The sequence below is a fragment of the Hylaeus volcanicus genome, chromosome 2 (assembly GCF_026283585.1).
Source record: "Hylaeus volcanicus isolate JK05 chromosome 2, UHH_iyHylVolc1.0_haploid, whole genome shotgun sequence".
NCBI lineage: Eukaryota > Metazoa > Arthropoda > Insecta > Hymenoptera > Colletidae > Hylaeus > Hylaeus volcanicus.
The window spans coordinates 2,571,827-2,586,264 of record NC_071977.1 but is presented as its reverse complement, the minus strand read 5'-3'; the positions used below and the strand labels follow the sequence as shown (position 1 = coordinate 2,586,264).

The window sequence follows — 14,438 nt, the reverse complement described above, 5'->3', positions numbered from 1 at the left end:
GGAGGATCAGGTTTTTCTTTTTTTTTCTTTTTTTTTACGTTACTCGAAGCTCGTTGCAAATAAAATATCGGAACGAGGAGTCCCTTGATTGGAATTGTTGTATTTCTTCGGTATGTAACAGCGAAATCCTCGCGATTGTCGGTCTTACGTTCTTTGCTACTATAAGGTTAGCGGATTCGGAAAATTAACTCCGTTGGGATAATTGTCGTCGAATTCGTAATTCCGTTTAATGTTTTGAAAATGTTGAAAGTTCTCAAATCTCTGATTTTTTTTTTTTATCGTGGTCGAAAAGTTGTTTTGCTTGAATTTTATTCAAACTTTTGTTACGTATGACGTTCCATTGGTGGCATATGGTCCCGATAGAGCAAGCAAAGTTTCATACTTCCGTGCATTATGTAACGTTGAGGATTAGTGATCCGCGCGTACGTAGGGGATCGAAATTTTGCTAGGAGCCGAAGACTAAGTTTTGGTTATCTGAATGCCATGTAAGTATCGTGTTACGGTTGAACCTCGTGGTTAAGTGTCGTGTCATGTTGTGGATTTTTGTTAACAAGACGACCTCGTTGCTTCGAGTTACTGGAGAAATATACATATATGATATAATAGATTGAATTTAATTGGAATAATATGTAAACACTGTGATAAATATTCTGGTGTATTTACAAAATTCTTTTTTTCAGGAAAATGAATGTTCAAACGTGTATCTAATGTGTCTACGCATTAGTTATTGTTTCTAATTGTCGTTTATTACTCGACACTGTCGTGTAATTAAGATCTGACTAATGTGTTTATCCATTATCCAGCATTGCTACTTCACCAAGATTTTATCAATATGTCTGACCATTACTACTTAGTTCTACTTGCGAATGACTCGACTAATGTGTCTGACCATTACTCAATGTTACCACTTGAGTATAACGTCTTTCCGTTGCTCGTTACTTCCACCTAATTAAGAGTTGACTAATGCGTTTATCCATTATCCAGTATTGCTACTTCAGCAAGATTTGATCAATATGTCTAATTATTGCTATTTACTTCTACTTGAGAATTACTTGGCTAACGTGTCTGTCCATTACTCGCTGTTTTCGTTTAGGTAGAACATGGTTAATTTGGTTTCAAATTGTTTCAAACTAAAATACTTAAAAAAGTCTCTGGAATTATATTCCGCCATTTCGAGTATTAATTATCTTTTCGATTGTTAAATTGGACTTTCAAAGTCTCTAAATTATAGTCTTCTGAAATTCCCAAGCTCGAAAATTCAACCCTTATTTTATCGCACTTTCGAACTTGTATAAAAACAGTGCCGTAGCTACTCTAGTGCTGGACACACACAGAAACGCCAATGATTTTTATTTCGATCACTCGATGCAGCAATGTTTCCACATTCTGCGGATTCCGTAACTCTCGCGTCGATAAATTAGATTTCAGCCCGAGACCGGTGGGCATCTGTTTTCTCTGAATCCGTCCAGAGGAAAGAGGTTTTGCTGGCGAATGCATGGGACCCGTAAGAAAATAACGTTACACGGTATCAAACGAGGAGATGGAACGGAGAAAAAAGTAATCCCTTAGTGCTGGCTCTTGACAAAAGAGAATGTAAAGAGAAAGAAGAAACGCCCTGTAAGAGTAGAAAGCGACAGGGGAAACGACGAGTGCTATTCAATCTTGGTGAATGAACCTGCCTCCTACGTTCGCGTCTGATTTACATCCGAATGCTCACGAGCGCGACGAAATAAGTAAACTAGGTTCGCTGTAATTGCGTCGTTGGCATGCGTTCGCTCGACGTTGGTAATTTATTACAGCTCCCTACCCGTGTTACTCATTGGATAAATTGCAGATGAATTCTACGTACATCGCGGTGGTTGTTTGTTGAATTTCATTGAACCGTCACAGTGGAGAAAAAGAACGACGCGTCTGAAGCTTACATATTGTTCAATAAGAATTACGAGAGTAATGAGAGTAAATGTAGAATTTAATTCTATACCTCTTTGAATTAAATTTACCATTTATTTACGAAGAGAAACCATACAAGTGTCAATCTTTCCTCGGTCATTCGTTCCAAACGAGTACGTGTAATCGTAAAAACAATATGTCGTAATGAATAAAAATAAGATTCGTACTTTAACATAATAAAATGGCAGCTAAAGTATTTCTACTTAAACTAGAGTTACAAACGTATGAATGAAAAGGGACGGAATTAATTTCTACACTTAAGATATAAATTAATAATCGAAATTTCTAAGGAACTTGTGAATATATATAAATCCAATCGAGATCTCGGAAGTCTCCCCGTAAAATAAAAGGTCGAATGTCCGTTTACCAACTATTTTCGATTGTTGAACGAAGATTCGCTCCGCAAGTAGTTAGACAACACGCAGTTAATCGCCTCGAAGTTCCACCGGAGAGTGGTTGAACGACGAATGTGTTCACGGGATAAGTGGTGGCACGCTGAAAACAGCGCAAGAAAGGCATCATCTCTACAGGAGTTCAACTCGAGGAAGTTGAATCCGTGGGTGACGCGCGACGAACACTCCGAGGTCACCTCGAACGGAGGGATGACTAGTTCTGAATTTCGAACTTGGCCATCTTCAACGTTGCTGGCTTACGCGTTCGCTAGAGCATTTCCGAGAGCCTCGAGTTTCTGTCATAAGTGAAACTACGACGTCGATATATTATAACTCACGAAGGGTATATTAATGGTGAAAATGTATCGAGCCAGAGAAACTAATCTATTTCTGGCGGATTCTAATAGCATCGAAGTGTCAACTAAAAGTAGTAATTAATCGTATTCGATGTAGAAGATGCAAGTGTTTTGATTACGAGAATAATATATTATTATACAGGTATATATGGATGTGTGTAAGAATTTTTTGTTTTCTTTTATAAATAAATTGTGATTAAAATACGTGTACAATCTATATGTTATTACTAACTAACGATAAATCCTACTCAAGTAAAAACATCGAGTAATGGTCAGACACTTAGCCCAGTCGTTCTTAAGTAGAACTAGAGAGTTACGGTCAGGCATATATTTACGGTCAAGATATACGTATATACGTCCGACCATAACTCTTTAGTTCTACTCGAGAATGACTTTGCTAATACGTCCGACCATGACTCGTTGTTTTTACTTAAATAGGACTTTGTTACTAATATACTACAAATATATGCACAAGCTATTGCGTGCCATACCTTATAATACTTCATGCGTCACGCTGTTTGCCAACAGAGAAATACGGATCCCACGAAAGTCAAATTCCAAATATCCTGTCGTCGATTGTCGTTCTACCAGCGTTTCAACTCGCGCTCTGTGCAAAGAATTAAAATCGATTTCCCGCGCTCGGCTCAGTAACAAATAATAACCCGTGGCCAGCCGTGCTTCCATGCCGAAAGTGGTCAAAGGAGTCCTCCCATCTTCCGTTCCGCTCGATTAATTAGCGCTTGCGTCGATGTCTTCCGATTGACGCTCGATCCTTGACGACCAGACGAATACACTCCGTGCACGACGCTCGATCCTCCTTCTCCCAGCACGAAGCCACTACTCGTCCATAAAAGACTGAACGGAGAAAAAAGGGGGTAGAAGAGGTTGGAAAGCAGGTAGGAAGGGAGGGAGAGCACGAACGACGTTAGCCATCTTGGCCGTTCGTGTTGTATCGTTCTCGCGGATCGGTGCTTTTCACGGGCTCGTGCCATGCTTTCTCAGCATTGCCCAGCGTTCGTGGTAGTGCCGTCGGTTTCCACCTTCTGCCAGACACCTACCATCCTTCTACTCGCCTCGATCATCCCAGGAACCACCTTTGTGCGGTACTTCTGCGGCCTTCTCTTTCTACCTTCTCTTATTCGGACACTTAGTTCCGTGTTTCTCCCCTGCGCTCCGCCATCTCCATTCCATCCTCCGTGCCTTTTCCTTCTGACGCCATCGTCTCACCACCACCTCCTCCCCTCCCTCTGCCGCGCCACTACTTTTCCACCTCGTTTCAGACTCGTACAATTCGGTTCGGTCTTTTTCAAAGGTTGATCAAGGATCGCCGACCGAATCGTCGTCGCTCATTCGGCGGCCTCCTTAGAAATTAACGAAACTGGAGTTAGATTGATTCCGGGCGTCGAACTTGCTGTTAGAAAATATTCACGTGTCTCGTTATTTTTAGGCACTTATTGCTCTACAGTTGACGGAATTTTCGTAGACACGCGGAATTTAAGCGACGTACTTAAACGTGTAGTATTTGAAATGGAGCAAAATATAACAGTCGAGACGTTGTACAGGTATTACTGTATGAAAACCCTCTGAATTATGTTTATTTGCTTAATCTGTACGGCGACCACAAATACTCGCGTAGATGGAGAAAACTTGATTTAATTCGAATAGACTGGAGCTAGGTCTAACGGTGAGTGGCCAAATTATTAACTACATAGATATGTATAATAGATTTTTAGTTACTATCGTTAAAAGTAGAATTCTGCTCATTTCCTTCTATCTTACACGGTATAATAGCGACCATACGAATGATTATATATATTTTTCTTGGTAATTTCTTATTGTATATTTATAAGTCGCTTACATTTTTCTATGCCCAAGTAGAACCACACACACGGCTAGCCAAAACATTGTAAATAAAGATACATGAAATAAATAAAGATACTAGTTGTTTTGATTCACCAAGCAAAATTCAAACAACGTACTTCATTCAGCGTTCTGATTCCACCAATAACGTCAATGCAAAATTACAAATCTTGATTCGTAATGATAGTATTAACGTTACACAGGAAATGCGGCCAGTAATTACACAGTATTGAATTTATAAGGTTTAAATTAATCGTCCAGATGTAATTAATGAACGAAATCATAAATGTACTTGTGAAACGTGCCAATTAATTTTGTGACCGTTGTCCCTATTACCTGTCGCCATGTATTCACTCGACTGAATTTGGAATTAATTGGTCACGTCGAGCCCTATCTTCAATATTCGTACTGTTATTAAAGGTCTTTGATATTCATTTTTGATCTCAATGGCAATTGGATATCGTATCGTACTTAGGGTTAATATTAAGAGCTGGAATTTCAACAGGCTTATTCTTATACCTAAATGAAACTTTTGTTCCCGTTTGGGAGAGACAAATTCTTTTTTCAACCCTTCGCGGACGGAGCCGCTCGGCGAGCGAGCGTCTTTTGCCGACACGCGTCCCCAAAGGGTTGACATCGATTTATAAATGGCCGAAAATCAACGAAAAACTGCCGTGGACCGCGCGACGGAAACACCACCTGACACACAGCTGGATCGGTCGTGGTCCGAGGGCATTGCGCAAAGCGTCCGAGTCCGTCCGCAGAGCGTACGCGCGCGAAACAACTCCCGACGCTTCTCGATCATTGGTTTCAGCCAGCAATTTTTCAGCGGTGGCGTCTACCCGCCGGCGTATTTCTCCGGCGGTCGAGGGTAGCCGTGAGCAATCTCGCGACTGTACACCACCACCACGGATACTCCCGAGCCGGTCTACGGAGTAGTCGGTCTGCGAGAACCGTATCCTCAGGAACAGACAGACTACACGACGACGGTAGTCCCTCCGCCACATCTTCGACGCTGCCCGTCCTCCTCCCTCGCGATCGTTCAACCGTCACAACGGTATCCCTCTCCCTCTCCCTCTTGGATCGCGTGTTTGTCCGTTCCGCGTCCAAGCGGGCGCTTGCGCGTCGAAACGGCGCGAGGCGTCGGCGTCGGCGTCGTGCCGGGGGCGTCGCACCAACGTCGTCGGGCCAACCGACCGACCGACCGTCTCGACCGAGCGTTCTCCTCTCGGCCAGGCCAGTATCAAGCCGGGAGCCGTCGAGAGGGTTGATCCACCTCTGGAAACGGTGCTCATGCTACGCTCCAACGACGTATCCGACCAAACTTAACGGACGCAAGACACCCCAGACGTGGAAACGTCCCTATCGTGCGCGGGTGCTCGTGGCGGCCGCTGATCGACGCTCGGGGTGCCAGTGGCTGCCTAGTGGAACACTCGCTGGGGTTGGATGGAAAAAATGGGGCGTACGCCGTGCCACGAGAGCCGGATCGATCGCGAAATAAACGTACGCTGGATGGACGACGCGGAGTAACCTCTTTCCAGTCGAAGCCAGCGTAACAACGTTCCGTCGTGCAGAGGACCGTTCCGGGCTCGTGTCCGCGACGGTGCACGCGCCATAGTGCGCCGACGTTCGTCCGTTTCGACGTAAACGTCGTGTTCGTCGCGACGGTGGTGGTGGCTGACCCCAACCAGGACAGCGGAGTCCGTTTTTGGTCGACGTAGCAGAGATATATTCGCGTGCGCGTGAAACCGGAGCGTCGTGGTCCGACGTTGAACGACGCCAGAGGGTTAGGGTTGCGACGCGAGTCGATCGCGTAGGGTGCGTAGTGAAAGTGCTCGTGTCACCGTGTATCAGGAGGTCGAGGTCGTGCCACGTACATCGGCGTAGATAAACGCGAATTTATGAATCCGTGGCTCGGATCGAGGTCGGACGGTGGTCTCCTCTCAACGGGAATTCGCGTGACCCTGACGGCATCGAGCTAACTAATTGGTGACTCTCGCGAGATCGCGGGTGGCGTGAAAGAAGCGGGTGGCGCGAAAGAAGCGGGTGACACGCCAGGAATCGAGGAAGTGCGGTCGAGGGACACTCGAGGAGACGACGACGTGGAGAGGATAGACGAGGAAAAGTGTGTCACCGTCGTGGTGCCTTAGGTTAGGTCGCAGCTAGGCTCCCTCGACGCTGGTAATAACAAACCTCGTAGGAAACTGGGCGCGTTAATTATCATCCGGTTAAGATCGTCTCTCCTCCCATCTCTCCTCGGTTAAGTGACACTTTTCGCGAAGGGACGCGGGATGATCGAGACGGGCGAGACTTCTCGTTCGGCGATGGCCTCGAATTGATTGGCGTCCGCGTCGGCTCGATGACGGCGAAATTTGTTTATTGATGTTTGTCCGGGGAAAACGCCAAGGGGTAGCGGCCACGGTAAATGGATTAAGAGACTCGCACTCGACCGGGGTTTACGAAGCGTTCCTGTGCACCGAATATGATCTCGATGAGAAAATTCCGGCTCCACGTCGATCCAGCTGATCAAAGTCCCGCAAACAAGGTTTCGTTGATCTGATTACCGGAAAGTGAGTTCATCAAACCGCAATCCCAGTGCCGATTCACGAGTGGCCGGGAGAAGATCCGTCAGAAGCAAATTGTGCGTAACGTGATTTGTGAAGTGATTGCCATTCGTAAGGAATAAGGTATTCGGTTTGAACGCAGCCGGATTTAAGCGTAATATATATATGCGCGTTAAGGTGAGTGGATGGCGAAGACGTGCGGTCCCAGCGTGTCACGTGTCGTCAGGGGTACGTTCGTGAAGGCGACAAGAGCCAGCGTCCCTCGATTGGCGAACTAAAGGACTCGAAAACATATCTAGATCACTAGCCACTCTGTCTCTCTAAAAAGCATATCGATCCTACGTAGAACTACTTCGAATCTCGGAATTCTCATTCTACAAGAATTCTTCGTATCTATATCTATCCTCGAGTATATCCTCGACTATCTTTATCGATATCCTTAGGTGTCCGTCAAGGGAAAGAAGACCCGCTAAACGTACAGCTTCCCCGCAATTCCGGCACGGACGTGTGCATAGTCACTCTCTCTTTCCGTATCTGTCGTCTACGCACGCAGCCAGGACCGCGCGTGCGTGCTCACGTGCGAATTCAGCCGGCACAACGTGGCTAGATAAAGAGTAGACACCTGACCGTGCTAGATCGTGCAAACGACGACGGGTGCACCTAATCGACCCTACCGGACCTGGTCGGACGCGACCAAGCGATCACTAAGGTGGCCAATCGGTGTGATGTGACGAACGAGAGGACCCGCGAGTAACCGTAGAAGCGAAGCGTCGTTGGTCCAACGCGAAACTCGTGTCGTCGAGCGATCAGATGCTCGAGATCTAGCAGAGACTCTCGACAACCCGAACAACATGCATTCCACGCTAGTAACCAGCGGCATGGGGGTGTTGCTGCCGTTTCTGGTAGTGTTGCTCGGCCAGGTGGCCGTTTCGTTCGTGTTGGAGGGTTCCGCGACCAGCTACGCTCAGTTCCGGAAATGGAACGCTGGTTTGAACGGTACCCTGGAGTTCGAGTTCAAGACGGAACAGGGAAACGGTCTGCTGCTGTACACGGACGACGGTGGCACTTACGACTTCTTCGAGGTGAAGCTCGTCGAGAGCGCGCTCAGGCTGAGATACAATCTGGGAGGAGGCGCGCAGATCGTCACCGTCGGTCACGATCTCGGCGACGGTCACTGGCACAAGGTGCAGATCACCAGGTGCAACGAGAACACCACGTTGACGGTAGACGGCGTCAGCGCCGTCTCGACGTCGCGCGGAAAGGAGTTCGAGTTCGGGAAGCTGGCTGGGAACTCCGATGTCTACGTGGGCGGTATGCCTAGCTGGTACAACAGCAAGCTCACGCTGCTGGCGTTGCCTAGCGTGATCTTCGAGCCGAGGTTCAACGGGTTCATCAGGAACCTCGTGTACGCCGACGGGGAGCACACGGTGCCCAGGAGGCAGGAGATGAAGAGCCGAGACGCCAAGGTAGTTCAGATTGGGTTTCGATATTGCTGGATCGGGGATTTGAATGTTCACGAGGATCGAGGTACTTGTTGATCGAGAACGTACGTTCGGTGGTATTCTCTTCTTGGGGTTTATCGGGTCAAGTGGTATTATTGTGGGTATTATTGATTAAAAATATGATCTTTTGGACAACTTAGAATTCGTGTTATTTTTGCTGTACCATGGATATCTATGGTGAACTCGATAAGGGAATTTTGTTCTTTGGTTTTGAATCTGTTTAATTTTGTATTGACGTGACGTTTCGACTATGAGGCTACTCTTCCGACGAAAAGATCTTTGGGACGAAGACGATTCCAGGCTCGTAAAAGGAAAAGGTTTAATTTTCAAACGAGTTTATCTTGCATCATGAATAATATACATTGTCCAGCAAAGAAATTGAAATTGACTTGGACGATATAAGTTCGCATATTTGTAACAGGAAAATTTGGAAAAATGATGTCGCTTTTATAACCCACACAATCTACACTAATACTCTACGTACCACTCTACGTACCACTCTACGTACGGATCGAAACAAGTACCAAAAATGATAACCAACAGACCGTTTGTCTCTACCAAGGTTTACGAACTCACCAAAATCCAAAATATCATCGAAACAAAATCCGACAGCCGGATCGCACCACGTGATTTAGTAGCGTGTCACAAATACCGACGTCGCAATTATCGCGCCTAGTAAGGGCAATGAAACATTCACGTCGCGGTCTCGCGGGATAACTTGGCAAGCAGCCCCGGTGCTTCGAATATTATATTACGTCGAAAAATAGCGGTCAAAGTCCGATCGATAAAAGGAACCGATAAAGTGGTGCAGTGACTCCCCCAAAGGGTCGGTTTATTTTTAGCGCCCTGTCCGTATTTGCGATTTTCGGGGTGGGAAAAGTTTTCGGTTCGAATGCTTTCCATCGTACGCGCAGCCCGTCGAGTATCGGGGAGAGAATATCTTTAGGGTGGATTATCTCGACTCGGCTAGTAGAGTGACAATATCCGCTTTCCGCTTTCCTCTTTCAGAAAATAAATCTCGAGAGTTCTTGTGTCACTTTGTACGTACTTTTAGTGGATACAGCGACCAAGTATTTAATAAATCGTGGAATTACTAAGTAGATATAAATTTGACAAACGGATAATACAAATTTTACACGAATCTCTTGCAAGTTAGATATTTATGCGAGACAGATTTGAAACAAGAACACGTGAAACAAGATTTTGTAAACATTTTATTTACTAGCAAATTATCGAACGTAGTATGCCGGGTTTATTAGGAGCACAGGAAGGAATGTATTAACATCGAATGATACCGGGTTGGCTCCGATAGCGAAGAATCTGTTCAGGGGATCGTTTCGTGTACTCTTACGAGTCGGGAAATATTGATGTATTTTTATATGAATTTAAATTTTTGAATATATTTAAGAATATATTTTTTTCTCTGTCACTCGCAGTCCAATAAAATATATATTTATTTATTAATTTAAGTAACACTGTTTCGTATAAAATGCAGGTAAAATTATTCGCTCTTGCGAGGACAGAAAGTATTTTCTCAGCTCCTGGAAATTGTATATTTCGGTTTCATTCAGAAACATAAACAATAAAAAAAAAAAAGAATAAAAATGCGAAAGACTATCGTATCACTTTTTAGTAGTATTACAGATAAATAATGTTGAGAGAGATGTAGAATACCATTTTTGCTAATGGAAATGTGGGATTGCCTTATATTTAGAATAAAATTTCCCTAATTCCATACAATACTAAACAAAGAGTTAATTATAGACACGAATTTCGTCGCGTCGCGTATTTTCTTAAAAAAAAAAAAAGAAAAAAGTTCTGCAACCTATGTTTGCTGTCTCCTATAAATACGCAGCCCACAAAGCACAAACTACTCACTATCTGGCGCTCTTAGGAAACTTTCCAAGCCCCCGGTTCCTCGGGAACAGAGTCTCGCCTTGACTTTGTTAACTCCGTAAAAATTAGTCGCGCGAATAAATTAAGTTGTCCTCGCGATGCGCCGTTACGGGCGACGCGGGAAGCGGTTAAGATTAAATTTACCAGCTACGCACACGCGAGACTCGCGAGAAGAATTTCATAACTTAGCCGAGAAGCGATATCCGCCGCGCGGATACGAATTCCTCGCGTTTGCTCGAATCTGGGCCAGTCGTCGCAGAGACGTATTGTTACGCACGCCTCTGACGCCGTTTCGGCGTTTTATAGCGTCGTGGCTCGTTTCAAAAAGCGTTTTGTCCTTTTGAGCAACGATTGCGAAAATTCCCCATCCGCCTTTCCGTTCTCCTTCAGCAACCGTGGGTTTCGTTAAATAATGGATCGACACAGCGCCCGCGCGTTTGTTTCTCTGCTACATTAATCAAAAGGAGGGAATTGTTTCTCCCGTTACTCTTTCGTTGGCCAGTGAAAAGTAATTTAACGTTTAACCGGGATATCGCAGGAACGCTTACTTGGCGCGACCCTTTCTGCGCGTGTTGCATAGGGTTCGTTTGGCTTTTCCGACCGCTCGGCTCGCAAATATCGAGTTCCATACGATACCAAACAAAGAGTTAATGTCGCTGTGCCGAAGCAGGAGGAAAATTGAATAACGAATTAACGTTGCATCGCGGGAATGTCGTTTCGTCGGAGACAATTATGTGACGGTTTAATATCTTTCCTCGAGGTGCTTTCGCGAGTTTGATTCCATTAATGTTATTTGCGGCGACCGGCAGTTGTTGCGTTAATGAATTTTTAAAAAGGTATCTTCTCAGTTGGAATACATTTTTCTTTTTCACGTGCATTTTTCTAACGATACCACTGCTGTATCATTACAGACATTTAGAACCGAATGCATCGGTCGAAGATATTTTGGTACGACCCTGTTAAAAATATCACGAATGTTTCAACGTGAGCACTTCGGTATTTTTATATATACATACCGTGGGTTTAGACAGTATTCGTACATCGATAAATTTGCGAAAAAACCAGAGGCGATTGATGACTCGAAAGTCAACGTAATCAATGCCATCGAGGATATACAATCTGAGATGAAAAATAAAAAAAGTTGCTATCTCACAGACAACCTATTTTATTTAAATTTAAAGTTCGAGCGCTCTCAATGGAAAATTAATCGGACCCTTTAGAAAAAGGATCAAATTGCTAGGGTTACACCCTCCCTTCGTCGAAAACAAAAGAAATCTTCCCCCAGTTCTCGAATTCTCATCGCTAACCGTAGACAAGAGGGTTCAGCAACCGGGGAGGATTGCTTCAGCAACCAAACTGTGACATTAGCCCGAGTCGCACGGTTAAACCTTCGATTCATCGCACCGCATACTCAGACGAAGGGACTTCCCGTGTTTCCCGTGCGAGCGAAGAACGCGGACCGAATGTAATCTCGAGCAGTCCCAGAACGCGACAACCCTCTCCGAAGGTATCCAACGGACGAAACGGAGGGAAATGCAATTTCTGGCACGTCGATAAATCCGAGTCGTTCACGTGCATTGCGGCGACGTTGTTGCATAGAACGCGGGTGATCTAGGAAGGACGATAACGTCCGGCGAATTATACCGGCGCGCGAGTTACGTTGTCCGAGCAAGGGCGAACCACCCTGACGGATACTCCCGATTTGTCTTCTTATCTAGTCGTTCCCAGATTCGTCTGTTACGCCGCTGCCTCCTCTCTGGCGAACGAGCAACGCCGCCGTTAAAATTCGAATGGTTTCGGTGTAATAACGAACAAGCGCGGATGCGTTCTTGGCAGTCGGCCACCCTCGAGAAATATGGAGTTGCCAGGGACAATGCCCGATTTCCTTTCGCGGAACTCCTTTTTGCGCTTTCGTTATCCGGTTGCCTGGTAATGCACTTCTGTTACACCGGCTGCTTCGGATTATACGGTACATATCTCGAATACGGGATTCTGCGTGAGGTATGTAAATATTTATCGGGTCTTGCGAGGGAATATCGCGAATCGGCTGTAGCCGCAGTGGCATAGCGCGAGAACGCTGGCGTTGCTGTTACTTTTTGATTTCAACGAGTTTGACCGATTACTTCAATATTACCACTATTAAAAAATAGCGATATTTACCAAAATTAACCACTTGAATTGTATCATGTTTTGCTGAAGCAACGACGTTAATAATATCGCGTTTCATCGAAGTAACCTTCTGAATATCGTCACGGACGAGTAAAAATGACCGCTTCAGAATTATAGCGTCTACTTAGATTCACCACTTGGACATTATAACGAGTTAGTGAGTTTTATATTCATAATGGTTCGAAGTCGTGTAATTTGACTATAGCATACATGTATCGAATTCTTGCTTTACATTCGTCTTCATTCGAATTTGTCTTCATCATTCTCTGGTAATTTATTGGGACTCGATGGTCCTTCGATACCTCGGGATTCCTGAACCTGTACCGAACATTAATGAAAAGAGAATTGAATTGTTTTTTATTATTACTCGTAGAACACTACATAAGCCGTCGATAAAATATACCTTCTAATATAGAACAAACTAAATACAGAAACAGAAGTGATATTCATCGATGGATTCGTCACTTTTTTAGACACGTATTCCAATTAAGACAATGTCCATATACATTTTGTGAGCAGCGATATATACATAAAACTTCGAAGATGCCTTTAAGTTTTTCTTAAAAATCGACACTGGGATTCCTGAACCTGTACCGAACATTAATGAAAAGAAAATTGAATTGTTATTTATTATTACTCGTAGAACACTACATAAGCCGTCGATAAAATATACCTTCTAATATAGAACAAACCAAATACAGAAACAGAAGTGATATTCATCGATGGATTCGTCACTTTTTTAGACACGTATTCCAATTAAGACAATGTCCATATACATCTTGTGAACAGCGATATATACATAAAAATTCGAAGGTGCCTTTAAGTTTTTCTTAAAAATCGACACGAACTTTCTGGACAACCCAAAATTTTAATGTCACTCTATACACTTTCACAAATAATTCGAATCGACCACGCGAACGGTACCGCAGCCTTCCGAAAGTAGCAACGCTAATAAGCTACATCGCATTCAATCGGTTCCTTCGGTATCAATGAACGATCTTGTTCCTGTCGCCCAGGGACTCGCAGCACAATCCACGGCTTTGGTACGTGTATTTAAAAAATTGAACCGCCCCGGGCTTTGTTTCTCAGCCGCGAGAGAAACGACGATCAAAGGCAACGGATTGGTTCGTCAGGTTGCACAACCTCGGGAGCTCAACTTACCGTTCAGAAATAGAATTCCGATAGTTTGGAAGTTCGACAATTCCATCGCTGGGAAGGGCGAATGCAGTTCACGGTGGATCGGTGAACGTTAATATTATTGCTCGGTAGTTAACGGGGACGTACGCGGACCGATTATCATGTCGTGCGCGCGCCGTGGACTAACCGTGATTTCCGCGGCAAGTATTTGTACCGCGAGTATTTGTACTAGCCGCGGAAAGAGCAATTACAGGTGGCGGAGCTACTATTTCGCGACCGTTACAGCTTTAATGCGAACTGCGTCGCGGTTAACGGCCACGTAAGGGTACGTTCGTTTAAATAGATTGGGTAAATAGATAGGCGCGATAACAGCGAATATAAATAGGTTCGTTACATGAATTCGAGGAAAATTATGAACGCGATAGAGGCACCTTTATCGCGAGAGGGAGAGAATTTTCTTTATAGCGGAGCGAAAATGTAAAAGAAAAAGTTGAACCGCGATTCGTTTACCTTGATTTAATCGAAGCGCGAAAGGGAAATCGTGGAAACGAAGGTAGCTACTTTATCGATCTTTTCGGTGAATGTTTTGCTGTGTAGCATTAGCATTATCAC

The 14,438-nt window shown here is 44.6% G+C and overlaps 1 protein-coding gene across 1 annotated transcript in view; it reads left to right on the top strand.

Annotated features, from left to right (window-relative positions):
- Nucleotides 1-7,770: 7,770 nt before the first annotated feature.
- Nucleotides 7,771-14,438, top strand: part of LOC128872715 (neurexin-3b) — a 347,065-nt gene continuing 340,397 nt past the window's right edge. The window contains exon 1 of the mRNA XM_054115691.1: nucleotides 7,771-8,588. Coding sequence (XP_053971666.1) covers nucleotides 7,974-8,588 — 615 coding nt within the window. The 5' untranslated portion in view covers nucleotides 7,771-7,973. The remainder of the gene's footprint in view (nucleotides 8,589-14,438) is intronic.